General features: G+C 46.9%; 12 protein-coding genes across 12 annotated transcripts; 5 read left to right on the forward strand and 7 right to left on the reverse strand.

Annotated features, from left to right (window-relative positions):
* Positions 1-79: 79 nt before the first annotated feature.
* Positions 80-2,393, forward strand: EDB82DRAFT_569939 (uncharacterized protein). Its single transcript, XM_065609895.1, has 4 exons — positions 80-745; positions 793-1,034; positions 1,084-1,700; positions 1,755-2,393. The coding sequence occupies exons 1-4, from the start codon at positions 380-382 to the stop codon at positions 2,327-2,329; spliced, it is 1,800 nt and encodes a 599-aa protein (XP_065463658.1). The 5' UTR covers positions 80-379; the 3' UTR covers positions 2,330-2,393.
* EDB82DRAFT_518650 (fungal-specific transcription factor domain-containing protein) lies at positions 2,394-4,727 on the reverse strand. The gene is made up of 4 exons (XM_065609044.1): positions 4,526-4,727; positions 4,322-4,472; positions 3,491-4,269; positions 2,394-3,440 (listed from the first exon to the last, which is right to left on the reverse strand). Exons 1-4 carry the CDS (start codon positions 4,637-4,639, stop codon positions 2,472-2,474), a joined length of 2,013 nt encoding a protein of 670 aa, XP_065463659.1. The 5' UTR covers positions 4,640-4,727; the 3' UTR covers positions 2,394-2,471.
* Positions 4,728-5,093: 366 nt separating this feature from the next.
* Positions 5,094-7,272, reverse strand: EDB82DRAFT_518652 (major facilitator superfamily domain-containing protein). Its single transcript, XM_025726060.2, has 6 exons — positions 6,880-7,272; positions 6,551-6,829; positions 6,463-6,503; positions 5,700-6,412; positions 5,442-5,650; positions 5,094-5,392 (listed from the first exon to the last, which is right to left on the reverse strand). Exons 1-6 carry the CDS (start codon positions 7,126-7,128, stop codon positions 5,366-5,368), a joined length of 1,518 nt encoding a protein of 505 aa, XP_025594597.2. The 5' UTR covers positions 7,129-7,272; the 3' UTR covers positions 5,094-5,365.
* A 128-nt stretch (positions 7,273-7,400) lies between these two features.
* On the forward strand, positions 7,401-8,938 carry EDB82DRAFT_518654 (beta-lactamase-like protein). Its single transcript, XM_025726061.2, has 3 exons — positions 7,401-7,845; positions 7,907-8,047; positions 8,097-8,938. The coding sequence occupies exons 1-3, from the start codon at positions 7,496-7,498 to the stop codon at positions 8,686-8,688; spliced, it is 1,083 nt and encodes a 360-aa protein (XP_025594598.1). The 5' UTR covers positions 7,401-7,495; the 3' UTR covers positions 8,689-8,938.
* Positions 8,780-11,035, forward strand: EDB82DRAFT_358115 (uncharacterized protein). The gene is made up of 3 exons (XM_025726062.2): positions 8,780-9,311; positions 9,367-10,536; positions 10,594-11,035. Exons 1-3 carry the CDS (start codon positions 9,130-9,132, stop codon positions 10,892-10,894), a joined length of 1,653 nt encoding a protein of 550 aa, XP_025594599.2. The 5' UTR covers positions 8,780-9,129; the 3' UTR covers positions 10,895-11,035.
* On the reverse strand, positions 10,769-12,186 carry EDB82DRAFT_358123 (Alpha/Beta hydrolase protein). The gene is made up of 2 exons (XM_025726063.2): positions 11,181-12,186; positions 10,769-11,126 (listed from the first exon to the last, which is right to left on the reverse strand). The coding sequence occupies exons 1-2, from the start codon at positions 12,080-12,082 to the stop codon at positions 10,961-10,963; spliced, it is 1,068 nt and encodes a 355-aa protein (XP_025594600.1). The 5' UTR covers positions 12,083-12,186; the 3' UTR covers positions 10,769-10,960.
* A 226-nt stretch (positions 12,187-12,412) lies between these two features.
* Positions 12,413-13,316, forward strand: EDB82DRAFT_531210 (uncharacterized protein; the record flags this gene model as incomplete). Its single annotated transcript, XM_025726064.1, has 2 exons — positions 12,413-13,036; positions 13,083-13,316. 2 exons carry the CDS (start codon positions 12,413-12,415, stop codon positions 13,314-13,316), a joined length of 858 nt encoding a protein of 285 aa, XP_025594601.1.
* A 40-nt stretch (positions 13,317-13,356) lies between these two features.
* EDB82DRAFT_531211 (chaperonin 10-like protein) lies at positions 13,357-14,708 on the reverse strand (the record flags this gene model as incomplete). Its single annotated transcript, XM_025726065.1, has 7 exons — positions 13,357-13,619; positions 13,665-14,018; positions 14,069-14,243; positions 14,294-14,359; positions 14,405-14,475; positions 14,525-14,594; positions 14,643-14,708. The coding sequence occupies 7 exons, from the start codon at positions 14,706-14,708 to the stop codon at positions 13,357-13,359; spliced, it is 1,065 nt and encodes a 354-aa protein (XP_025594602.1).
* Positions 14,709-15,667: 959 nt separating this feature from the next.
* On the reverse strand, positions 15,668-19,359 carry EDB82DRAFT_569943 (uncharacterized protein). The gene is made up of 7 exons (XM_065609896.1): positions 19,153-19,359; positions 18,967-19,103; positions 18,807-18,920; positions 18,584-18,748; positions 18,345-18,453; positions 16,756-17,972; positions 15,668-16,704 (listed from the first exon to the last, which is right to left on the reverse strand). Exons 1-7 carry the CDS (start codon positions 19,221-19,223, stop codon positions 15,869-15,871), a joined length of 2,649 nt encoding a protein of 882 aa, XP_065463660.1. The 5' UTR covers positions 19,224-19,359; the 3' UTR covers positions 15,668-15,868.
* Positions 19,360-20,352: 993 nt separating this feature from the next.
* EDB82DRAFT_518688 (uncharacterized protein) lies at positions 20,353-24,227 on the forward strand. Its single transcript, XM_065609045.1, has one exon. The coding sequence runs from the start codon at positions 20,450-20,452 to the stop codon at positions 24,068-24,070; it is 3,621 nt and encodes a 1,206-aa protein (XP_065463661.1). The 5' UTR covers positions 20,353-20,449; the 3' UTR covers positions 24,071-24,227.
* A 106-nt stretch (positions 24,228-24,333) lies between these two features.
* Positions 24,334-26,015, reverse strand: EDB82DRAFT_563375 (major facilitator superfamily domain-containing protein; the record flags this gene model as incomplete). The annotated part of the gene is made up of 4 exons (XM_065609782.1): positions 24,334-25,273; positions 25,322-25,651; positions 25,705-25,778; positions 25,827-26,015. The coding sequence occupies 4 exons, from the start codon at positions 26,013-26,015 to the stop codon at positions 24,334-24,336; spliced, it is 1,533 nt and encodes a 510-aa protein (XP_065463662.1).
* A 641-nt stretch (positions 26,016-26,656) lies between these two features.
* Positions 26,657-27,265, reverse strand: EDB82DRAFT_531216 (uncharacterized protein; the record flags this gene model as incomplete). The annotated part of the gene is made up of 1 exon (XM_025726071.1): positions 26,657-27,265. One exon carries the CDS (start codon positions 27,263-27,265, stop codon positions 26,657-26,659), a length of 609 nt encoding a protein of 202 aa, XP_025594607.1.
* Positions 27,266-27,319: the final 54 nt, after the last annotated feature.

Raw genomic sequence — 27,319 nt, forward strand, 5'->3', positions numbered from 1 at the left:
CGCAGAGCGCGCCAAGCATGCACCTTAATGCCGGATGCACTGGGAGTGAGAAGCTGAACGTCGGAAAGCATGTTCGGCTATGAACAGTGATGTCTAGAGGGGACAGTAGCACGTTAGCCCAATACGGCGTCTGCCGAACTGAATGGGAAATCGATTAGTGCCGCTTAGCTGTATGCGACTCCAGAATGAGGTTCTTTAAAGGAATCTTTCGTCAACAGGATATGATGAGTACCTCAGTAAATACTTGAAGTATCACAAGAAGATTCGAACTGCCAACGTATGATCCCAATTCACATCACCCATTCAATTCCAATCCATCCACTGCAATTGAAGTTCGCCACAGACTACGACTTTGGAGGAATCATTCCAACTCGTCACCATGCCTGCGTTTGTTGAGTCCCCCGAGACCAAAGCCCAAGTGGCAGTGGATATTTCACGGATACCAGCAACAGAACTTCCAGAACTTGTCATGAAGACAGATGAGATTCGCAGTAGTACCAATGGTCATATCACAGACCCCTTCAAACTCAGCCAAGAGTTTGCGTATACGCCACGCAAGATCAAGGTCGTTACCATTGGAGCCGGCTTCTCTGGTCTTCTCATGGCACACAAATTTCAGCACCGCTTCCCCGAGATGGAAGACATTGTAGATCACACCATCTTCGAGGCCCGAAGCGATATTGGCGGCACATGGTTGGCAAACAATTATCCCGGGGTTCAATGCGATGTTCCCGCTCATATTTACGTACGTCGCCTTGATTCATATCCACGACTCTATCTGATCATATCTAGGCATTTCCCTTTGACCCCAATCCTGACTGGGAGAGGTTCTATGCCAGTGGCGGTGACATCTTAGCTTATATGAAAGCAACAGTCAAGAAATGGAACCTCGATCGTGACTTGAGACTTAATACTCGGGTCATCGGGGCAGAGTGGTTGGATGACCTAGGTCAATGGAGACTTACGGTAGAACATGAGAGTGTCCAAAGAGAGGAATACTGTCACGTATTGATCTCAGCTCAAGGAGTCCTCGTGTAAGTTTATACCATGGCGATTGTTTCGTTCAGTACTAATTGTCCAAAGACACGAATCGTGGCCAAAGATCCCCGGTCTGAAAGACTTCAAGGGCCATACATCCCACTCAGCCAGCTGGGATCATGACTTTGACTACTCCAATAAGCGCATAGCCGTGATCGGTAACGGCTCCTCGGGAATTCAAATCGTTCCCCAGATGGTCAAATTACCTGGCACGGAGGTGACCAACTTCGTTCGAGGTCCAGCTTGGGTTTTCTACCGGGCCCCTCCATCGAAACACTTAGGTCGAGAGGATGACGATCCTAATCCTCGGTATTCAGCTCAAGACAAAGAACGGTTTCAAGATCCAGAACTTCATCTACAGCACCGCAAGGGAATTATTTCACGAACTAACAAGTCCTTCTATGTCTTTAGAAAGGGAGAGAACAATGAAGCAGGAATGAAGATGGCGGCTGAGCAGATGGCCGAGAAGCTTGACCATGATCCAGTTCTGTGCTCCAAATTGATACCAAAGTGGGAACTAGGTTGTCGTCGCATAACGCCAGGCCCGGGATATCTGGAATCGTTCCTGAGACCGAACTGCCATCTTACAGACAGTGCTATTACGCAAGTGACAGAGAAAGGTCTTCGGACTGCTGATGGTAAGGAGCACGAGGTGGACGTCAGTAAGTAAACTCGCTTTATCTCCCAGAAAGCAGAAATGCTGACGTGTGTCCCAGTCATCTATGCCACTGGTTTCGATGTCTCATTCCGACCCCGGTATCCTATTGTTGGCCTCAATAGGATCGACCTCCGAGAACAGTGGAAGGAAGACCCTGAAGCATATCTTTCAGTCGCTGTACCATCAATGCCCAATTATTTTATGATGATGGGTCCCAATTGTCTTGGTGGCCATGGTTCACTTGTAGAGTCCCTCAATTGGACAGGCGACTACTTCGTCAAGTGGATCAAGAAGATGGCAACTGAGGACATCAAGTACGTCGTTCCGAAAAAGGAAAAGGTTGATGCCTTTATCAAGTATTGTGATCAAGTCCACAAGACTCTTGTTTGGAGCGGTGGTTGCACAAGTTGGTACAAGAGAGGTAGGGTTGATGGTCGAGTCACGGCGCTTTTTGGTGGCAGTGCTCATCTTTTCAACCGTATGCTTGGGGAGATTCGTGCTGAGGACTATGATATCACGTACAACACGTCGAATCCCTTCCGATTTATGGGTAATGGGTTTACGGCTTTTGAGATGGATCCTGAGAGCGATCTGTCTTGGTATGTGGAGAAAGCAGAAACACTTCGACGTTGAATGACGAATGGCTAAGATATCCTTGTTTTAGCTCTCTAGTCTAGATAGTAGCATGTTCAATCCTTTTTTTATCATCAAGAGTTTTATTTAAGCATGTGCATCTTTTTCACAGTACATGACAACCGGAGGCCTGTGTTTGTGATTAAAGAATATCCAACTCGATAGTTCCAAAGTCAAAGTTGTAGTCAACAAAAGGTTCCAGTAAATCATGATAGCGATTGAGTAAGTCTTCATGAAAAACGGCATTCTCCGGCGATGGTAAAGCTGTTGTCGTGGTACCAAACTCATTGTCAGCAAGGAGACAATCCGTGATCCTGCTCGTCGATCTCGTCACAAATGGAAACAGGAGCACCCAGTCAAAATCTCTGGATGGTGAACTTGTATCCCCTCCACCACCACTGTTGGTAGTAGTCTTGGGTTTGCCAGCATGTATCATAGTTCGAGGCATTGCGCGAAGTCGTTCAAAGCCTTGTCTTATGACATTCGCAGAAGCCCACATATGCTGGAGCTGGCCAACGGCTTGATCCAAAATGTCTAAACCCTCTTCTGCTTCCTGCGAGAACTGTTTGATCCGAGCTGCTTGTAGAAGTGCAATGAAGGCCGTTCCACAATACCAGCATGTAATTGCCATGAGAAAACGCGCATTCCCGCGAGATAGAATGTCTCTAAGAACTCGAGCGATGCATGACGCTGCCAATATTGCTGGTGGGAGAGCTTGAGGTAGATCTGGGGTCGTTCTTTGAAGATGCATGATGATAATGGCCGTGAGGTAAGGAAGATGCAACTGATGGACGTCGCGGTCAAAAAGTTCTGTACGACTTGAACCAATGGGAAGCTGAAGGTCCGGTGGTAATGATTGAACCCAGCCAACGAGCTCCTGTCGGAGTTCTTTGGGGAATGGAGAACACGTCGAGTCAACAGACCTGGACAGCGCTTTGGATATCTTGCCCAATATGCCACATAAACGAACCCAATACATGAATATTCGGCCTTTCTTTTGAGATGCCGGGTCGCTCGGGAAGTCAGACGGTTGAACTTCCTTGATGGTCATGTCCTCTGGACAAATGATACAGGGCTTGCTTTGGCAAAGGGATGTGAGTCTCTCGCGCGCCTGACAAGGGTTAGCATGTTTCCAACCTGGGTAAGCAACAATAAACTTACGAAGACAGTCCACCACAGTCTCCTTCGTAAGCTGAGATGTATCTCACTTGATACGGCGGTATCGTCTTTCGGCTCACGATGAATGTTCATCTGCTGCGCATGTCTGATTATCACAGAAGTCCACCACCAAGAAGCATGCCGGTGAGCTGTAGCCGGTGATTGCGGTGCCCACCAGTAAAACATCGAAATAGCCTTCAATGCCGTAAGAATATCCGGCTCCTCGTCTTCATAAAACATCATTCTTGCTTTCTTGTAGTAGGCAGCTGGTCCCTCGTGCGGTATTAACGGTGGTTGTATATGGCTCGCAGCAAGCGCAAGAGCATTCGCAAGCAGGGGGGATTTCTCCAGTTCGGATGTGAGTGTTTGGCGGTCAAGAACAGGACACCAAGGATAGCAGTACTCGAAATATGTTTCGGAAAAACTCTGTTGAAGTTCTTGTTGTCTAGGATCTGATGCTGGGTTTCGAAGCTCGAGATTTGCTACGAGCTCTTGTTGTTCGGCGTCGAGTTGGTTCTCGGGTCCGTATACTTGGAGGAATCCTGTGTCAACATCTCCTGCATGACTGCGACCGGCGCCTTCCGTTGGCGATGTGCTCGATTGGGTTTGATGGGCGGCAGACATGTGAGAGCGAGGCTCGGTTGAGGGAGCAGCAAATACCACGTGCGGTGTCGAGGCAGGTGGAGAGGCCGGTGATTCAATAATGCCATGGTGTACTAGATCATCTTGAAATTCGATATTGGCAATATCAGGCTCTTGTCTACCATCGTCCCCATCATCCACTTGACATTGTTACTGAGGTCCGAGTGACAATAAGGACGAAGGCTGACTCACCACCTGGATTAACTGCATCAGTCTCAGCGTCGCACCCTGCTTGAGTAGACGCTCTACGGCGTTGCTTGCCTCTTCTGGACGGCCGAAGATGGCAGTCCTGGTCTTGGTTATCGCAGTTGGAGCATCTCGCATGACCTTGCGAGCTTCGGCTCTGTTACGCGATGAGCACTCGGCACATCCATTTTCGGCAATGGGAAAACTCACCTGCAGATCGCACTTGATTTTCTTCGAATGACAAAAGAAACAAACGGCTTCAGCACGTTTACGTTTCGGTTGTTGAGTTGTAAAGTGGAGCCAATTGCCAATGAGTTCAGTCATTGCCTGGTGACGGATTTGAACAGTATACAGTGAAGGTAGGGAAGCAAATTGAGGGTTGCCGAGATGTACCCCATATATTAAATTAACGTTGCCCCTAAAGCCGTCCACGGACCCAAGTTAAAGGCCGAGGGCAGCTGGTTGCTCAGGATGGGAAGCGGGGAAACTACTCGTTAGCTTGGCGTGTCTCGGCACTGATAAGATAAGATAGTTGGGTGGCATATCTCATACCAGGTTTAGGGTAGTTTGTGTTAGTTTATATGAAATGAGAGCTTTGCAATATAATACATCTAATTTCTTCTGAACATTTCTAGAATTGTAATTACTTGTGATTTGAATAGACTTTATTTTAAGGTTTATAGGAGCAACTGTTTTTTTCTACCCATGGCGGTGGCGACCAATTGGAAATTCAGAACAGAAGTAGGTGCCTGTATAATAGTGGCATTCAATCAAATGGCTCAAATTTGGATTAAATTCCGCCGACAGCGTGTGTAGATAAGATGCCACCTTAATCCCCACGGAACAATCAATGTCATTCCTTCGAGGATTGACCCACAGGAATTAAAAACCCGTTATCTCTAGGAATCCAGAGCACCCCCTTGCAGGTTAATTATCATCGGATTGCATAACATCACAGTCAAGTCAAGATCGTATAACACCTTCAATTACACAACATCTAAACCAAACATAAGAATACGTATTCAAGACCAAGCTCATCACTAAACAGGATTAGAGAATGTAGCGGAATTGCATGTTCTGACTTGCATATTAGTAGTTGCTCAACACGAGGGATGAATGCACTGACCTTCTTGTCGGTGAGATCGTCTTCATACGCATGATCAAATCCTTCCATGATACCAGCCTTGTCGCGATTCTTGTTAGTCCACATACACATGAGACGATATGCAATTGCCAACAAGGCAGCAACAATAGCCGTCACAACCACGACAATAAATCCTGGTACATATCGAGGCGCGTCTTCCTTCTTGAAGCACAGGGGCCCAACAAAATTACCTGGGGCGGTGTTAGTTGCCTTTTCCAAGAGACGTGGATGTTTGCATACCCAGGCAGTAGCCGATATATAGGCCAGAAGAAGCGACGGAACGTTTTGTATAGCCTGCTGTATTGGCAATTTGCAGACCCATAAGCACAGCATAGCCACCACCGACAGAGGGAAGAATATACACCCCAAAGAGAAGTGCACCCGTTGCCGATTGAGGCAGAAGCCAAAGAAGAAGAGAAGCCAGAATTGTGCCGAGCTGAGCAACAAAGACTAAATACGTTCTGACGTTCTTGTATCGGTAGGCAAGGTAAGGCATCAGCAGTTGAAGAGTTCCTGCACACAGACCGCAGGGCATCATAAGCAGCAATGAGTTGAGAGTGCTAAACCCAAATCCGTTGATGATGATAGGAACAAATGTAGAGATGGGCGCATTTGCAATCATTGACAAAAAGGCGATAGCGAAAACGGCCCAGAATTTAATATCCAGCAAAAGCTCCCAGATCTGGGCGACCTTAAGGTGGGTGTTTCGGACTCCAGAATTATTTGACTTGAGTCGAGCGACGAGGATATATCGCTCTCTTTCGTTGAAGCCCTTGGCTCGAACTGGGTCCGGAGGTAAGACGGAGACGAGTATGATACCCCAGACGATGGTGAGAGAACCGGCGAAATAGTACATATATCTCCAAGAGGAAATACCGCCATTGAGGAGACCGAACCCATAATTGACAAGGGGGGAGATGATTGAGACATAACCAGTGCAGCTGTACCAGATACTGCTCTTCAAGTCAGTATATACATACTGATAATTTATGCAAGTACTTACCCCATTCGCATAGCTTGTTCATTCTTCTTGTAAAAGCTCCCCTAAAGATATTAGTGTGTGGAAAATAATCGATAGGCATGCTACTTACGACGATCATCATAAACATTGGGCTAATGCCACTTTCCAAAAATCCAAGAAAGAATCGCTGGGTATAGAGGGTCTTGTAATCCTTACAGACCACCGTCAAGATAAGACAAATACCCCAGATTGTAACAATGCCAGAAGCAACTCGTTCGATCGGGTATCGCTGGGCAAGCATCATGGTCGGATAAGCTCCCACAATGAAACCAAGGTAAAAGATTGAGGCTGACATGGCGTATCGATCTCCGCTAAGAAGACCCAAGTCTTCTCTCAGTCCGAACAAAGCCTGACAATCACGAGTTAGTGAAGATCAGGTTATCATACACAAGAACATACCGCTTGAGAAAGCATGGCCTTGTCGTAATACTGTAACATGTACGTTGCACAGAGAACAGGCATAAGTCTCCAATCAATCTTGCGACGCAACTTCTTCTCCTCCTCATCCGTCCACATCTCATCGCCCTGATAGGCCGCTAGAACTTTCATGGCCTCATCCTTATGGACGGTGTCAACCGTTTTATTCGGCTGTATCTCAGCCATGCCTTCATCGTGATTGGTAGTAGGTCCCTTTTCAGAGCCGGACATTGTTGATCTTGTGTTTGTTGATGAGTTAATAATTGTCACATTTCGAGTGCCAGGGCTGGATACTTATGTCGAATCCTGGCAGGATTGTTTAGCAGGGATAACCTGGGGTAGCGGTATGGTAGTCTGGGGTACGGGGAAAAGATGGAGTTGTCGTACTGTAGTTGTGGCTGGGCGGCCTTACCCGACCAAGGTTACCGAAATGTTTGCCGATGACCTGGACTCGGCGCTAATTTCATGATCGCAGGCGCCACTTTTTGATGTTTGGTCGTAATCGCGACTCTGTATTTGTTCAACTTTGATTGACGGTGTCTCACTGCATGTTACAATTCTACCCAACCAATTCTTAGCTATCTACAGAAAAACCACCATGAAGCTAAGCACGCGTTTCGAGATCCCCAGCGGAGAGGCGATGCGAGCTCTCAAGCTCATTAATCCCGTTAATTTCGGCCCAGCAATTCTTGAGAGGTTCATGGCGCCTCCAGTCCCAGGTCTTGAGACATTCAAGACCTCGCCGTCGTTATCATTCCTCCTCGAACACAAGTCTGGCCGAAAGCTCGTTTTTGACCTGGGAATTCGGAAAGACTATGAGAATTATGCACCGTCAATTGTTAATTATCTTCCAACTACGAAATACAATATTGAGGTATTAGGTAATGTGGCCGATATTCTACAGGAGCATAATGTCCCTCTGGAAGATATCGAAGCTGTAATATGGAGGTCAGTAATCTTCGGTGCACCGAAAAGAGTTTAGGGTGTCCATGTTACTGAAGCCTTGTAGTCACTGGCATTGGGACCACATTGGCGACCCTTCCACATTTCCGCAGCGAACGGATCTCGTTGTCGGCCCCGGCTTCAAGAAAGCGATGCTTCCAGGTGCTCCGGCCAATCCGGAATCACCCATCCAAGAAAAAGATTACGCGTATGTTCATTGAAAGCTTTGCCAATGAATTAATATTAATAGGTACTAGTGACCGTCATCTACGAGAGATTAGTTTCGAAGGACCAAACTCACTCAAGATTGGCCAGTTCCCCGCCTTTGACTATTTCGGAGATGGGTCATTTTATCTACTTGATAGCCCTGGTCATGCTGTAGGCCATCTTTGTGGCCTGGCCAGGACGACTACTGATCCAGATACGTTCGTTCTCATGGGCGGAGATGTCTGTCATTACGCTGGTATCTTCCGACCGTCTGAGTATCTTCCAATCCCGGAGACTATCTCTCCACACCCTTGTCATCCAAAAGAAGGCAGTGTTCTCTGTCCTGGCGAAGCATTCGAACGTCTGCAGAAGTCACGGGGAAGGAAACCAACCGATAGTCTTTTTGACTTGACCTTCGGCTTGGATCTAGAACTCGCCACCAAAACTACTGGGCAACTACAAGAGTTGGACTGTAACGAGAACATTTTTGTTATTGTGGCTCATGACTCTACAGTGCGTGACGGTGTACCGCACTTTCCGCAAAGCCTAAATAACTGGAAAGCTCAAGGGTTCGGCCAAGAATTGAAATGGGCGTTCCTCCGTGATTTGGAGAATTATTGGAAAACCGAGGGATTGTTGTAGACAGCCACGTATGTAGCTTGGAATAAACATTCACTAGCGTCATATTACCTCCATTGACTAGTGTACGTTTCTTCATCATTGGTAGGCTAGATTAAGTTGCCGGAAAGCGGATACGTCTCGGCTATGATGTGCCAACTGACCACGAGGATGTTCGGCTATGGGATGGTTATCCTGTTTGGGAAAAGCCATGCTTTTCACGATAGGGTATGTCGGTTGCATGATGGCCTAGATCTTCCCCCTGGATCAGACAACGCGGGGTTGACAAGGGTTTTGCGGGGTGTTTTATTAACATGAGTTACGACGACGCTTCTCTTTGCTTAAATCATTCAATTCGACACATTGTCTTGTGATTGCAGAACCATTAACGTCTTCTGTTGTGTCTGTTTACGCTGTCTCTTCGGCCTTCCCAATCCTGATCGCTTTATACTCAGAAAACTTACAATGCCTTCAGCGCATCCACTCCGAGATGATGCTTTTGGAGCGCCAAACAATGACTTGGATTACGATGTTCTCATAATCGGTGCTGGGCTCAGCGGAATCCTCAGCCTTTACCGTATGCGAGAGCTCGGTTTAAAAGCACAAGTAATCGAGGCTGGATCTGCTGAAGGCGGGACTTGGTTCTGGTGAGCAACTTCATGCATCGCGATATACATTGACTTTCAGCTAACATCAATACAGGAATAGATATCCTGGAGCACGATTTGACTCTGAAAGTTATTCGTACATCTTCTCATTTTCACAAGAGGTTCTTGATGAATGGAACTGGACAGAACATTTCGCCCCTCAACCAGAAACACTTCGGTATATCCAGTATCTCACTTCCAAGTTCGACCTCAAGCGCAATATGCAATTCAACACGCGCGTCAAGTCAGCAAGATTTCAAGAAGATACTTCTTCATGGCTGCTAGAAGATGAAGATGGATCCCATTACACATGCCGGTACCTCATCACAGCGATGGGTATCTTGAACAAGCCGACATTACCCAACATTCCTGGTGTTCGAAACTTCAAAGGCGAGTCATGGCATACGGCAAGATGGCCCGGTGATGCTTCCAGTCTTATTGGAAAGCGAGTTGGTATCATTGGCACAGGTGCAACAGCCATCCAGACCATCCAAGCAATCTCTGACAAGGTTGGGCACCTAACGATATTTCAAAGAACTCCCAACTGGACAGCCCCTTTGAGAAATACAAAGATTAGTCCCGAGGAGATGCAGGAAATCCGCAAGAGATACCCAGAAATCTTCCGCCAATGTCTCGAGTCGTATTCGTGCTTTATCCATGTGAGCGATCCCAAGAGCATCTTCTCTATGACAGAAGAAGAACGCCAAGAACACTGGGAGAAGCTTTATGCTTTGCCTGGATTTGCCAAGGTTCTCAGTATCTCGTCCGATGTATTCACAGATCACAAGGCAAATGAGCTGTATAGCAAGTTTCACGCAGACAAAATTCGCTCGAGAGTCAATGATCCAGTGATTGCTGAGAAGTTAATACCGAAGAATCATGGCTTCGGTACAAGACGAGTCCCTTTGGAGAGTGGCTATTTCGAGGTCTTCAATCAGCCCAATGTCAAGTTGGTGGATATAAGGGAAGATCCGATTTCCCAGATCACAGAAACCGGTGTTCAGACAGGCGACGAGCTTCATGAGCTTGATATTCTCATCTACGCTACCGGTTTCGATGCTGTTACTGGTTCTTTTAATGCCGTAGATATTCAAGGTCGTAATAACAACAAGTTGAAAGATGTGTGGGCCGATGGAATCAAGACATTCCTCGGGCTTACAGTCAAAGACTTTCCTAACATGTTTATGATCATGGGACCACACCAAATGTTTGGCAACATCCCGAGGTACGCTTACTCTCAACACATATCTATACAAAGTTACTGACAACCCCATTCTTATAGGTCAATCGAGTATGCTGCTGACTGGGTCGCTGAATTTATCCATTATGTCCGCGACAATAAAGTCACTTATGTGGAAGCGACTGACAAAGGTATGGAGGACTGGACGCAGCACGTGCATGACTGCGGCGAAGGATTATTGGCTAATGAGGTTGACTCTTGGATGACTGGGGTAAACAAGAACTTGGCCCACAAGCAGAAACGGTCGATGACACGATACAACGGGCCAGCCCCAGGGTATCGAAGGAGATGTGATGAAGTCAAGGCTAGGGAGTACTCGGATTTTGTAGTGAGGTATAACTAAAGGTTGTAAAGAAAATGATATTTGTGTTATTTCAAGTCTTGTTGAATAAGTCTGGACAAATTGGTACTAGGACGTTTTAACCTCGAATTTCGAGGAAGACTCAGGGTTTGAGATTGCCCATTTGATCCCATTTTCCATGACTTTATCCCATCGCTTTGACTCACTTATCTGCTCCCCATAGCGGCGAAAACCATGAGGCAAGCCCTTGAAAACGTGGATATCCGTAGGGACCCTAAAACAAGAGTTGTTAGAAACCGGTTTACAGAGCTATCGGTGGCGATCTTACCCTGCCTCAGCCAGCTTCTTTCCATAAAGCAAGCCTTCGTCTCTCAACGGATCAAGGCCAGCTATACCCAGTACTGTAGGTGGCAACCCCTTTACTTGCGAGATTGAGGCATTTCCAGTGTTCAACCGAAGATCGGTATCGTCAGAAGCAGAGAGCGGAAACTTGAGTAGTCCAGTAAAGAACTCAACGACCTTCTTGGAAAGGATAGGAGCATGTTCGTTCTCAATGTATGAGGATATGGAGGGGTCTTTAAGCTGTTCGAGTTGAGACTGATATTGTTCCGACTGAACCAATGCGGGAATCATGAGTATTTGTCCAGCGATCTTGGGATTTGGAAGTATGTCGGGAGAGGACACATTTTGTTTCAGAGCCAGAGCAGCTGCAAGTTGAGCACCAGCTGAAATACCCCCTACCAATACCTGATCCGGGTTACCAAGAAGCTTATCGATGTGATTGTGTACCCAATAGAAAGCATCCTCTACGTCATTCCAGGCCGTGGGATATATTGCATCGGGTGTGTGACGGTAGTTGACATTGAAAACTATTGCTCCAGCACCGAGTGCAATTCGCGTAGATATTGCATCTTCTGAAGATAAAGAACCGAACAAATAGCCTCCTCCATGAAGGTGGATGTAAATAGGAAGACGATCGTTTGCTTCGGCATCTACTGGTCTATAGCTGCGTGCCTCTAGAATAGTCCCGTCTCTTGCCAGAATATCATGATCCGTTAGTCTAATAGATGCAGACAGCTTTTTCATGTCCCTGGCTGAGATTTCCTCACGGCCTCGGTTAACTACCTTTTGTTGCTCGTAGATATCCGCGAAAGCAGGAGGAGTAGGTAGGCTTGCTTCGACTGCAAGCCATTCTCCCGATTTGCCGCCGTATTCGGAGAAGTCGCACATGGTGATTGGTGATGGTTTTCCAACTTGAATGACGCAGAGGTGTTTTCGTCAACGTGTGTTGTCCTCTGATGCGGGCTTTCCAGTCAGCAACAGTTAGTTAGTCCATTGCGCAATCACTCCAATTGGACCTCGGCCCAACCGCATAACTTGAGGTCGGAGTTGGGTCCGGAAATGCCTAATTGGGATAACCGCTGTATTTGATACCGAGAATTTGCCATAAACTACAGAAAGTATACAGCATGGTGGCAAAACGACATGAAGAATAAATTCCAATAGTATCTATTACTTTATCGATTCCAGCAATACTCAGACAAAATTGGACATCGCATCATGGCTTCGGCAATACCAATTGATCCTCCTTCTCGATCACTAAAAAACAAAGTCGCCATCGTCACTGGCGCCGGTTGTTTTGGAGATGGAATCGGTAATGGTCGAGCCATTTCAATCATGCTGGCAGATGAGGGCTGTAGTGTGATATGCCTTGACATGAATTTGGAGTGGGCTACCAAAACAGCTGAAATGGCCAATCGAAAATCATCAGATCAAAAGAATGCAATTCCAGCTCAAGGAGATGTCACAGTTGCAAGTGACTGCGAAAAAGCTGTTGCATTGGCCCTTGATAAATTCGGACAACTGGATATACTTGTCAACAATGTCGGAATAGCAGGGGCGTCAGGAACAGCAATTGACGTTGACATGGCTAGTTGGGCAGCAGGCCTCGAGGTCAATGTGTCGAGCATGGTTTTGATGGCAAAGTACGCTATACCAGCCATGATCATTAACTCTGGGGAGATAAAGGGATCTATAGTCAACATGGGGAGCGTGGCTGGTCTCAAGGGCGGAACACCGCATCTTCTCTACCCAACTGCTAAAGGCGCCGTCGTCAATATGACACGAGCCATGGCGGCACATCACGCCCCAGATGGTATTAGAGTCAACTGTGTTTGTCCTGGAGTAAGTGTATTTAACCCATCAACTACGATACTGCTAACTCTTCTAGATGCTTTATACCCCAATGATGTATGCGAAAGGAATGACGGACGAGGCCAGGGAAGCGAGAAAGGCACGAAGCTTGCTGGGGACAGAGGGTACAGGATGGGATGCGGCTTGTGCTGTTGTGTTTCTGGCAAGCAATCATGCTAGGTGGATCACGGGAGCCATCTTGCCAGTAGATGCTGGAACTACTGCAGCCGTTGGAACGAGTTTACCAGCAAGTGCAAGTGTGAATGGATGAACACAACATAGTTACCATGGCCTCTTTCTACTAGATCATGCTATTCATGAAGTAATGCAACCCGCGACTTAATCATGCCTTCTCCCAGCTCTTTCAGAACTTGTTCAAATTCCAGAATCTTTCGTGTCTCTACACGAGGCCTGATATGCCCAGCTGCAATGAGGTCAAGAACTTGCTTTAGGTCTTCCACTTGGGCTCCGTAAGAAAAGATGAATGAGAGCCTCTTTCTTGTCCCAATCTTCATGTGAATGATGTTTTCTGTATCAAGACTTCCGATGCAAAGTAACTTGCCACCACGACGAACTGAATTTGTTAATCGAAGCGATGAAGTCACAAGGATGAACTTACCGATGTGTTGAGCATCTTCAAATGTTTGATGAGTGCCAACAAAATCCAAAACGGTATCGATTTTACCCGAAAGACAACTTTCTAGGATAAAATCTTGAGGAGACTTTCCAATCGGAACAATATCGCTAGACGGAATGCCTAGATGTTTTGCTTCGTCAAGAAGGTCTTGTCGTATATCCGAAACGATGACTCTAGCTCCAATGTACAACAATATCTGAAGGGCGTTGAACCCAAGGCCGCCTAGACCAAAAAGAAAGACAGTCTCTTTCTTTTTGACTTCGCCTCTTCTCATGATGGCGTGGTATGCAGTACTCACAGCATCTGTAGCTACCGAAGCTTCCGCTGGCGTGACGCCTAACAAGATATCAGTCACAAAACAATCGAGTTTGCGCTCATATACTTACCCTCTGGAACCTTTACTACACCCCGTATATCTACCACTGTGTAGGGCGCATAAAAGCCATCCTGACCAATCCCAGAGTGATATCCCCTTTCACATAGTTGTGACAAGTCGCGGGAACATTCTGGGCAATTGTCTTCTCCGCAGCCGGGGACTGCATGAAGAGCTACAATGTCACCCTAGAGCTATTATCAGCGTTTGCATTCATGGCGTAGGGTTCTAGTCTTACCACCTTGATCTTATTAGTTTGTACTGCGCTGCCTAGTTCAATGACCTGACCACAGCCTTCGTGTCCCTGCATCATCAGCAATGGTCGTATATGTGTGTATCATGACCATACTAGAATATACTTTTCTTCAAACCAAGACGCTTGCTTGTCTATATTAAGTAGCGAATGGTCACTTCGACAAACTGATGACGGTTAACTTTGGATCCTCGCTGGGGGAGACGTTGCTCGTACCACCGGATGTGAGCATTTTGCAAAGGATGCCATTGGAAGACAAACTGGGAACAGGGACTTCTTCGTAAACCTCAACCATGTCAGGAATGGGAGTCTATGTTTAGCGATTCTCACGTACTGGTTTTGGGCTTCCTCGATGTTTTCTCCAAGCATACATCATTGTGGGAAGCTCTGATGTGGACATTATTAACAGAAATGGGAGGTACAAATTGATGGAATATTGATTTAACCGACTACAGGCTCAAATGCATTATTTTTATACCTCGAAAACATTCGTTGTTCCTATTGTCACTTTGTGCCATTGTAGTCAGGTTGATTGACTCGTTCTATGCCGAGGTAAAATTGTAGGCATACCATTGGCTGGTAAGCCAGGTCGAAACCGCGGGGAAGGTGGGCTACCATTCGGTTATCCATTTCAGGACTAGCGCCAGCAACAGCTATGGTTACATATCAAGCGACTTCGATTGCGGCCTTCGGGATTAGGGGATTAAACCCCGACGAAGGAGTATATTGGCCTTCATATCTCAGAGAGGTAGACAATGCTCTACATGGTTTTTTTTTCCTCAGTCAGTCTTGGTCAAACAAGCAGACCGCCCTGAACGGCATCAGTTATTTTTGCTAGAGAGTGATTGATGATCACCGGTTCCCTAGTTATATCCACATTGTCTGGTCTACTTGTAGAAGGGATATAAATCCTGCTGTGAGCCACCGTCCTTTTACAACTCAGCGGGATAAATTTCAATTGTAGTACAAAAGCCCTAGTCTTTGTTCAAGTACAGTTAACGCTTACCTTTCACTACGAAGGCTAGAGCCTTTTAACTTTTGTAACTCTGAGCAGTAATATATACTACAACAGCAACTTAAAATTATTGGCTGGATATGGATGCCATTGAGTCAGAAGTTTCATACCACGGCAACGTCATGGAGATCCATTGCTGGGCCAAAACCAATAGGGATGCAAAGGCTCTCACGCACAATGACATCTGCTCCCGTCGCCCCTCAGACACCAAGACAATGCAGTACTGCGTCAACAATGATGTTGTATACCTACTGTATACCTACCTGCACTATAATAACTACTTAAAACGCACCGGTGGCCAATGGATAAAAAATGTTTACAGATGAGAGTAAATTTACAAATTCCACTACATCACAATATTTAAAGAGGCTTCCAGTAACATCGATAACTCCATAAGTTTTCAACGTGACTCTAGATTGTTTGGAACAATTTTAATTCCTAGATGAGTGCACTGCACTGCTACCTTCCCAGACATAACTAGTGACACATATTATAGCACTCTTCATGCTCATCTCCCACGAGCCGACTTACGAGTGGAATCTGTCTTAGACCATGAAAACCGGAATTCGACTTGCATAGGCGTCACTCTTGCTGATGTGCAAATCCATCTTGTGAAAATCGTGTAGTTGCAACCAACACAACATACGGAATAGAAGTGTGCACCAGACTTCGTTGATTTCGTTAGGTTCGTACCTATTGGGATGTTTAGAGTTGCCATGATTCGAAATACTGTCTGAAGCGAAGGAGTCTTTTCTGGCTCTCGTATGCTTCCCAGGAAGGCCATGTTGATTCACAATCCGGAGAACATTAGCCCGTACACGAGCGAAGTACATTTGTATCAGGAGACTTTCCCTCTCATCCGCTGATGCCGAATCAATGTCATGGATGGTGATAGGCGCATCACTCAAAGCCTCATCGGCGGTCTCATTGCTGATTTCGGACTCATTCTTCTCGTGCAGAATACTCATGACCTCTTGGATGTGGACACGCACGACCTTTTTGACCATTGACAAACCCGGTTTGTCCATCTTCCCAAAGTACTCGTCGCACAGTTCGATTCCGCCGCGAAGATGGTTGAGGCCGTTGATCAATGTGGCCCCGTTGATGTCTTCGCCAAAAACGTCCAATGTTGATCCCTCGCTCCGCAAGAGTGGAAACTTCTGGTCCTTTTCCGCCCATTCTAGTATTCGCTTTATTTGCTCACTTCCGATCAGAGACTGGTCTCGTAGAAGCCGCAACGAGGTGATGTATTCTGCCAGTAGTGTAGGAAGAGAGAAAGTGCTGGGATCCCAGAAGAACACTGTTGGGTTTGGAAGCATGCGGAATACGGTATCCTTCACATGCAGCATCTCGCCAACCATGCCAAGTATCTCGAATGGAACTATTCGGTTAGCATTTGATCGCCTAACTGATTCAATTGAAAACAACTTACCAGCAAAAATGTGGCTATGACGTGCTTGATCAGTATTTTTGCGAAAGTAGTTGACCGTGTTAATATCACAACCAAATACCACCAACGTCTTTGCTATCTCAGCAAGACTTCCCAGTTGGAGACTTTCGGCGCCTTTGGCTTCGTCTGCGTATACCTTCCGCTCTTGGTAGAATATCGTTGGAGCCATACCAAAACACAACTGCTTGACGTTGTAGCTGGGTATAATGCGGTTTTTCTCAAACCACGTTGGCCCTTGCTTCTGGAAATTGAAGCATATGCCAAGACCATCTGTATATGAACCATATAGCACAAAGCCGTTACCCTGGGCGCGGTACTGGTCGTTGTTTAAGTCGAACTGCCTCCAATGGATACCTAACATGGCAGCAATTTCCACGATGTGGGATATCGTAGTGGTGGCATAAGGCTTGGCGAAGTCTTTGGGCATACTGTCCCACGTACGTCTCTTTCTCTGCATACAGACAAGCAGGGAGTGGTGAGCATCAGGTTCCTGTGGGGAGTCTGGTTTATCAAGTGCTGGGCGAGGAGGACCAGTTGCCTTGCGCCACTCTCCTGATTTCTTGCCCTGCCATTCGCGAGATTCCTTTTCCATTCGGACAATGGCCATGAGAAGAGCGCACCAAGTGGCTTTCTCGTTGTCAGCCGTGTGCACAACCTGCTGTGTGCTCTTCTTATAATTGTCGTCATATTCCTTGACAGTATCGGTGTATTTGAAGTTGGCGTTACTGCCATCCAACCGAATTATTTTTCTGCTTTCATCCTTGGCCAGAGCATCGTCGCCCAAAGGGCCTCTGGTATTGCTCGGTTTGGCGACAAAGATGACAGGGGCCTCAAATTGTACCTCGAATCGAAATTCACTCCAGACCATTTGACGCCTAGCGAATTGGGACCATTTCCCTATGACGGCCTCGCTGCAAGAGGAGAAGCCGGTAGCGGTGGCAAGATATTGCTGAAGAGCTTGAAGGATGGCGATGACGAAGGCTAAAACAGAGATCACGAGTGCAACAACCGCCACAAGGAGTTCAGTGTTGTCATCGTTGCTCCCCCCGCTTGAGCCCGAGTCTGGGACAGCTGTCGAGGACATGACGAGAAAAGCCGATTTTGAGGATAAAGTCGTAAACTCACGAGTTTCAAAGTTATCAAATATTCGAGGCCTTGAGGCGCTGCTCGGCTCGAATAATGGGTACATACGGCGATGGCTGGGAATGAGGTTGGCTAAAATTTGCTAAGATGATCTGACTTGACACTTGAAGCGGTAAACCCTAGTCCTTCTGCCCCTTTGATATTACTGTACATGACATTGCAGGGCTGATGCAGTGCGCACAGAGCTCCTCGTTGGCGCCTAATGTCAGCATGAGCCCACTCATCCAATCACGGTTGTGTATCTGACACTGGGAATGCAACATCTTGTTCCACTGTGGACAATGTGCAGGGATTCATGGTGGAGATGAACCATGTTACAGCCAAAGACAATCACGCGTGACAACAAAAATAAATTACTGCGACTTGTGTCAATCCGTTCAGTGCCTGATACCCGTTCTCCACACCTCTCTCATCTATCTCCCGCTAACGCCACATTCTGCGAGCTTCTAGCGCCAGTGATGGCCTCAAAATACTTGGACCCCATATCCTCCACAGTTGTGCCTCCAATTGCTTTACCCACAATATGTCCGACAAGCTCTGCGTGTGTCACAATTCCCAGTCGAATTGCATCGTGCATCAAGTCAAACAAATCGTGTTGGGAAACCCCACGAAGGATGCGCTCTGTGGCCGCGTGAGCAATGGCACCTCAAGACTCTGCCTGACTTACTTTTCATTGCAAAATCTCTACCTTTTCGGATTTTGATGACATACTTCTTCAGTTCTGTCTTGTTGTACCGCGTCTTGACCCCAATTTGGTGCCCGAGGCTGGTTATGGTATAGTCAAGGCCACCTTTGATGCTTTGGAAGTTGAAGTATCGTTCAAGAATTGGTTCTGAAAATTATTTGGAAGTTAGTATACCTTGAGAGTCTTGGGTCTCATTTGTCCTTACCTCGATCTTTTTCCCTTGCGGCGATTATCTCATCTTTGTTCACTACCTCAAGACCTAGCGCTGCAGCAGTAACATCGGCTTGCTGTAGGATTTCGCGGATAAAAACATCATCCTCTGTTTCTTGTAAGTATCATGCGACTGTGGAATGCTGTTATCTCACTGTATATTATAATGCCCTTCTCAAAGCGAGAATCACCCGAGTAACAGATGAGGAAAAATACATCAATGAAACCTATAAGCCGAATCTTGCCATCCCAACGTGATCCATCCACAAGGATGTCCCATGGGTGAATGTCACTGATATCAAATGAGTTTAATGTGAGTAGAGAGAAGAATTTTGACATACTAGTCACATTCGAGAGTTTTGAGCTTGACTGATCTGTCAAATGTATCAAGAACACGGTGGTAGGATGCCATGTCCAGGATAATTGTTGATGAAAGAATCAAATGCGACTGAGAATTTGAAGTCTTTGAGCATGTATTACTAGCCTGTTACGAGAAATGTGTGGCAGTCGCTTCAGCATTCTTCCATTGATTTCATGTGGACTTGAACATCGCTCTCAGACCTCTTTTTCGGCCGAACAAATGGCGGCTACATAAGCAGATGTAACCCTAGATCCAATTAAGGACAGTTTAGACGGGGACAAGGTTGCTCAGCTCATGCAGGCAGTCACCACTGAACTCTGTCATCACTTCTGATTGGTCTTGAGCTAGACAGTTAACATTCAGCTCCGCCAAGGTGAAGATCATTTTCTGGGACGGGATGACAACACATCGTTAGATAAAGTTACTTGTAGAGTGGCAGATACATGCATGTCAGCAGATATATTGATGACGATGCATATGTACCGTGCGAGAACATCAGTGGGTAAGATTAAGCCGATCAAGACCTCGTAGTATGAGCCGCGACGCCTCCAGAAAGAAGCGGTCTTCATCTGCAAGAACTTACAACAGCACCAACTACGGGCCAGTAGTCGTTCTCCGCAGCTGCGTTTTGCTAGAAAAGGTTGTCCTATGAGTCTGCACGTCTGGGATGGAGCTCAATGTTATCACCAAGTAACATACTAATGAGAAAAGTTTCAATCGACCCAACGACCATGGACAACTTCACTGAGAAGATAGCGAGGGTTACTGACCTAAGCACGTACACTGACATGACACCAGAGTATCTCAGGAAGGTGTTTGACGATATCGGCGGCAGTCCTGAGAAACTCCGCACCATCTTGAATCTGTGGTTCACCCCTGACTTCAAGCCAAGATTTATTGAGTCACGGAACGATGCTTCCAGTGGGCTTCATGACATCGGCTTCATCGATTCACTAGAAGTCGACCAAGCACCGCGACCGCTACGTCTGATAGACTTGGAAACAGGCAACATTGTCGATGTGTGGAATACCAATCCTTTGGATGCGTATTGCATGCTGTCGCATCGATGGAAGGGTGATGAGATCACCTTGGCTCACATCAAACGAGCAAAAATGATGCACCTTGAGCGCAGAGATAACAACTCTTGCGATATCCCGGACAGTGATATTAGCATTGTCCTCGAGCAGTGTAAGCTTGATGTTCTGGAGCAAGAAAACAGAATCTTATCTCTACTTGGCGACAACTCACAAGGCAAGACTGTTAGTGACTTGCTAGCTATGAGCGTCAATGCTGGCGGCGCCGCAAAAGAGCTTAATGACGCACGGGAGGATCGAGACCGAAAGAAGTCAAACGTCGAGCGCTCTAGGATGGAAAAAAACATGTTTGATCATCTTGCCGAGCGTATACAGCAGAACATTGGCGGCAGCGAAAAAGTGGTCGCTGGTTCCAATCCTACCTCGTCTCCCGTCATTAGTGAAGCGAAAGATAAGGTCGCTAGTCCTACCATTCCCGCATCTTCAGTTCTTGATGAAGCGGAAAAGGAGTACGCAGATGCACAACAAGCATTCGAGGTCAAACGGACGAGTAACAATGAGGCAAACAACGCAACCATGTTCTTGCGCGACAATCGTCCACTCAGCGATGCTGTCAATGAGATGATACGACTCCTTCAGCGCTGGAAATCGGCCATGAAACTCGATAGCTCGATGAAAGAGGCTCGTGAAATCTTCAGGACAAAGCTGTACCCTAAGCGAGGGGCCTCCTACATCTGGTCCGATACTTGCTGCATTGACAAGCTGAACTACGGAGAGCTGTCTCAGTCACTTTCGCTTATGGGAGATTGGTACGCCAATGCAGAGTTCTGCCTCGTTCATCTTGACACAGACTTGCAAGTTGATGATGCAATTCGTAATTGGAATCTTCTCAAGGGAGAGATGGGTGGGGTGGGCAAGGCAGTCGAGCATCATCAAGCCATTGCCAGCTTCAGAGCTATTGCAGACGACAAAATTGAATGGGCAACCCGGGCATGGACACTCCAAGAGCTGGTCATGAGTAAGATGGCCTTCTTCACCAATTCTGAGGGGAAGTCATTGAGTCGACCAGTGGAGAGCCTTGGATACGTCTATCCACTGATCCCCTTCATCAACATTTACACAGCTGGCGGCATAGCCTGCATGTTCTCTGAAGGCTTGTCAAGAGAGGCCATAGCAAACACTTTAAGGGCCATCGTGAACTCTGAGGCCCTTGAGTCACTCCTGGGTAAGAATGATGTGATCATTGCCGACGACAGTGACGATGAGAATGCTTCAGAGAGCGTCAGGGACGGTTTGCGTGTCATATCCATTCTCCACGCGCTGGGCTTCGTATTCCCCACCGAGATGACAACTGAAACAGCTGTACCTGAGATGAGTCGCTCTGTGTATCTGTCAGCCTGGAATCTTGTCAAGGATAGGCAGGATGGGCTAAATAACCATGGAAGAGATGTTTTGCGCATGTTGAAGAGCCAGATATCCTTTGAGTTTCTATCAGGAAACGTGACTGACGAGGACGAGGACGAGGACAAGGCCAAGCCGGAGGCCGAGGCGCAACACGTCATGAACTTTCTCTTGTTTTCTTTTGTTCAAGTAACAAAGGATCTAGTTGTCTCTGACCGGAAGTTGATTGCAAAGTTCGGTCAAGTGCATCAACTAGAATCTTGGAAGCAAGGAATCACTCGCAGTGGGTTCTCCGCTCAAAAGGTTCTACAGCTTTCCTGCCAACGGGAGGCCACTGTGCCCGTTGATCATATTTATTCTCTCATGGGAATTCTCGGTGTGCGTTTTCAGTCATTCCACGCCGAGGGCTATGCGAAAGCCTTGTCACGACTTCTGGATGAGGTCGTGGTAAGCCACAACGATGTCTCCGTCTTTAACTGGTCGGGCGTGGGTATGGGAAGCCCAGTTCGGGGCCGTTCCATGTATCCTGCTTCCCACGAGGCATATGTGAATGAGAAAGACCATGGTCGACGTTACAACATGATGATCTCGACAGGTGTGCAGAGGAAGCGTAAAGAGGTTATGCTGGCCTACAATGGTGTCATAACTTTGCTTCGAGACACTATAGATTGCATCAAAACTAAGGGTCGCGAAGGTCTTCCATTGGATTGGGTGCAACAAATATGTGCGTTCATTCGAGAGTCTAGCTTTGAAGTCCTCCGTCCGGAGTTAGACAGCATTGGTAAGATCCTGCGGTACATCCAGTTGTACGGTTCCAGATCCGCATCACCACAGACACCGCCCGAAACGAAAGAGTCCATGGAGAGTAACCCTTCATCGGGTCCTGGTGGAAATGCTGCGTTTGGGAGGAGCTTTAGCAAGCCGTCGCTATCTGCAATGAAGCTTCAGCCTAACCTCAAAGCCCCAAAGCTGCCTAGCTTTGGCTTTGGTGGGATTAGCAAACCGTCATTTTCGAGACATCATTCGGAACCGGTGGAGAGTGACCTTAGCCCAATGCTAGTCTCACCCGATCCAAAGAAGCTTGCAAAGCCTCAAGTGCCTGAGTGGTTGTCTCTGGATGATGAAGTGAAAGCATATCTAGGAGGCTTATCATCTTGTGATGCAAGCATCAAAGAATCCGGCAAATTACCCAGCAAGATACAACAACTTGACTCCAAGACACTTGAGCCAGAGGCTGCGACAGAAAGTCGGGATCCAAGAACGAGCGGCCTTCATGTTACCGACGACCTGACTTGTCCTAACCCTATTATTATTAATAGCTCTGGCATTGAAGGTATCTTTGACATACAACGCATTGTTGTAAGCATGATCGATAGGGAGAAGCTCTCAAGACAAGTGGCACGAGCGACTAGCCCAAAACAGAAAATTTCAGGATGGTGCATCATCAGTACGGGATTCGCTAGCGTGGTTGTCAACTTCGCCTGTGACCAACACATTCTCAAGAAGCAGCTTGACGTTGAACAAGTGGTTCAGGATAGAGTCATTAAGGAAGATCGAGCTAGCAAGCTCCATGGGAACCTGGAGATAACAGGATCTGTAAAGCCAAAAGAGCACGATGGTTCTTCGCCTAAAGATGATCGATCTAACAACAATTGGAACGAGATCGACAAGATCATAGCCACCAGCTGGAAGCCTACTGAGGAGGAGAAGGCAATTGTACGTATTATTGATTTCATTCAGGAGCCCCAGCTTCAACTCGTTGCTGGCGAATGGGTCCTGGCTCGCTTCTCTGGGGCGCAAGGGGCAAAGTGGTTTTTGTGCTACCTCGAGCTCGGCTCAACTCACTCCTTCTATGGCCATCGCATCGCAGCAAGCGATATTGATTTCGACAACTCGGCCATTGAACCCGGGCTCATGAATGCCTGGAGAACCTACATGAATCGGAAGAAGAGAAAGATGTGTAATGTCCTGGACAAGTATATCAGCAGTTCAGCCAGTGCCACCAAGGGTCAGGAAAGACTGAACAAGGGTTCAAAGATTGCAACTGAGAGCTATGCAAGGGTTTGGGATGCAGGAAATCAAGGGCTTGACAGAGTCATGAGTATGGGATCTATTTCCACATCACCCTCCGTGTCAAAGCAGCCAGTTCACGAGGGAGGTAATAAGAATGCGAAGGTTGAGGAGGATGTGGAATCCGAAGATGATGGGAAATCTGGAGCAGGGAATTTTAAGGATTTACTCGACCAGGGTAAAGAAGCAGTAACTGCTCTGGGCGAGTACACTGTTCTCGCCGCATATGAGAGGATTTGTGAGATGCAGGCCAAACATCTCGACAAGCACCTGTCAACGTCAGTGTTGAAAAGGACACCTAAGAATCTTCAGACTGCGGTTGAGAGCGTCGATGAGAATAAGGGTTTCCTGCCAGCTATGTATCACTCTTCCAGACGGGTGCACATGTTTTGAGGAGGCAAAGGTTGGACGTGAAGGATATCACGCGCATGATCATGGCATTATATCATGTACCACACTTATATGTCCTCTAATTTAGTTAGTTCTTCAATCGATTCGTTCATACATTGCACTGTCAGTCTATCAAGGTAGTAATGTCCCTTTATAGCCATTTAAGCACAGTTCTTTCGCTGGTCTTTTGTTCGCACTAAATATAGGTACATATAGCACCCTTCAATCCTCCTTTGATGTGGCCATGCATTTGGTTTCAAAATCAATCATGCGCTACCAGCATCTTGATTCTCCCCTTTATCCTTCATATGCGAATTCTCCTGCTCCAGAGCCTCATCATTGTCTGCTGCGAACTTGCTTCGATGCCTCAACCTTTCTCCGTATCCTAGGAACAGGAATGGTGTAAATGCAAACAGACTCGCGACTGCCGCCAGGATACTCGTTGCTACATTACTGCCCAGCCCAGTATACATCTGATGTGTAAAGAGTGGAAAGACTGCAGCGGCCAAGGTGCGTGTAGTGCTTATGGCGCTGACAGCGCTGGCAGCATGCTTGCCATAACTGTCAGTGGCGTATCCAAAAAGCACGTAGCTGAAATCGTTCGCACTAAATCCAATAATCGCCAGACCAATCATACTCACAGGCCAAGGAACATTTGTTACCCGCGGTGGGATGGTCCAGGCGAAGAGCCATAGAGCAATGGCAAGGGCTGGGGCGGAGATGGCAAATGATGTGATTTTGGTCTCGGGTAAGATACGTCGGTGTGTTTTGCGGTATTTCTTATATAGATATGCGTCATAGAAACGCGGCAGAACATTCAGTATCTCGCCGATCGCTATGGCAATGAATGCCAAGCTGGAGTTGTCTTCCGAAAATTTAAAAGGCGACGCCGTATATACAATGGTCAGTGATTCTGTCAAACCGTATATCAGACCAAAAGCGATGGCGCATAGTATGGCACAGAAAAACACTAAAGGGTCCGTAACAAGGAACTTCAAGGGTCGAAAGAGAGTGTTTCGTGCAAAGGAGGAGACGGTCAGTTTTCCTCCCTCAGCGTGGTCAGGCTGCAAGTCTTCTATGCCAGTTTCTTCGCGTATTTTCTCAACAATCTTAGCCAACAGTTGGTCTGCATTTGACTCTCTTGTAAAGATGCATGCAACGGCGGTAGCACCCATAACGATTGTGGAGACATAGTACACCCAACGCCTAGTTACTCATTAGTCTAGACAGTGTCTTGCTTGCTTCACAACTTACCAGCCCATGCTTGAAGTAATGTAGGTTGAGTAGATGGGACCAAGTGCTAGCCCTAGCATCCCTAGAATGGTGTATATGTAAACAACCCAGATCCTATGCTCCGCATTATACATGTCATCAAAGTTACCAAACGCAACAGTCGCAGGAATTGCTGCAGCCACACCTTGAAAGAATCGACCAAAGTATACAGCAATTACTGACGGTACCGCAGCCACAATTACCGAGGCAATGCAGAAGAGGGTTGCTGCAAGGATATATATGGTCCGTCTTCCGAATACCTCTGATATTGGTGAGCAGAATATGCCAGCTATAGTTTGGCCCAGTAAATATCTGTTTTTGGTTTTAGTATAAGGCTTGTCGTTATGATATGTTGTGAGGCTTACATGGACACAAAGGCAAAATATGCCAGTGTTCTGCTCATACCATACTCCTCTCGTGCTGATTCTGCGGTAGCCGTCTGTAACGCCGTCAGCAGGTTTTCATCTGTATCGGTAATTAGACTGACCCCAGAGGAGCTGATTGCCGTCATATACATCTCCAGCCAGCATATAAGAGCGGCTGTGTATGTCTTAGTTCCGAACTTCCAATTACGAGGGTGTTGTTCCGCATCCTCATCCCAGCAGATACGATTGTCGCTGTCGATATGAACTCCTTTCCCTTCCACAGCCTTTTCAAGTAGGCCACTAGTTGCCATTGTGTCTTGTAGAGATGGTGGCACAAATGGGGCAGTAGGGAGAGAAAGAGGTCTAACAATTACCAAGTCTGACACGGCGCTAGTAGCAAAGAGAATGTCGATAGATTATGTCGTCGCGACAGATAGAAGTCGAAATTTCTGTGCATTCATGTCGACAGATATTGCAGAAACCAAACTCGAAGGGACAGTCTAGATACTAAGCACATCATAACCATAGCACTGGGCTATTGATCCGACGAGTCATCGCGATCAAGGCGAAAGCGCCAAAATTGGAACTGGATTAGTGATTATTGGCTCTGGCTGTTCCTACCCGTCCCTCCATTCCTTTGCCCAGTCAAACACACTAAAGGATGACGTTCAAGACTTTCCTTGTTGGAACAAGCTGACTACGCATTAACCTAACATCACTTACGTAGGGGCGGGATTGCAGTAGGCATGACCTGCGGGAGATTGCCCCTGAGTTAACTCTCCAAAAGCCGCGTTTGATCAGATCGTTGACGCGACATCATATATGTCATCAACAATATTTCTTCGTTCCGAGATTAACGACATGCATAGATCTGAACTCTCATTTGGGAATTACTGCTGGCTAGTGGCAGAGGATGTGCATAACTCCCGAGCTAGACTTCTCCATTTCTACTCTAGACTATCTTGTATTGAATGGGCTTGAAGCTTCCTCCATTGGATTTACCAGCTGAACAGGCAGTGATTGCAACGATAAGGTCCATCTCCGCGACAAAGTCAATGTGATCACCTGGCTTACTGATCGGTGGGTTCACTGTGAATTTGCCTGTCTTGCCGTCAACAGGCACATTCATGAAGCAATTGAAGGCGCAAGGGATCCGGTCCGGTGGGATGTCATATTTCCCTAGCGCCAAGGAAAGATTGCCGAAACATCCGTGGTGCGGCTCCTTGTGTCCATATATGATTCGGAAGGTATCTTTGGAACATGGGGTAAGTAGAAAGTCGTGGCGTCCGCAAGTGTCGTCGACGATTTTGAGCATGACATTACTGCGATTTGAGTACAGTGGGTGGCCAGTTGTCAGGTATATGGTGTCTGCGTAGTCGAAGGTGCGCCCATTTGAGATAACTTCGTCAGTGTCCTCCCGATTAAATACCACGAGGTCAGAGACTTGGCCGCCTTTTGGATCAATGACCACCAGACGTTGACCTTTGTTGACGAGGAATGAAGTTCCTGTGCGGGGCGCAAGTTCGATTATCCCGTCGGACAGATGTCTAGTGTCCTCCATCCTAGTTGGCGTGATAGAACAAATTATTTGAAGATTGAATTGGATTTCCAAATA

This window comes from Fusarium venenatum (genome assembly GCF_020744135.1).
Source record: "Fusarium venenatum strain MPI-CAGE-CH-0201 chromosome Unknown EDB82scaffold_4, whole genome shotgun sequence".
Classification (NCBI taxonomy): Eukaryota; Fungi; Ascomycota; class Sordariomycetes; order Hypocreales; family Nectriaceae; genus Fusarium; species Fusarium venenatum.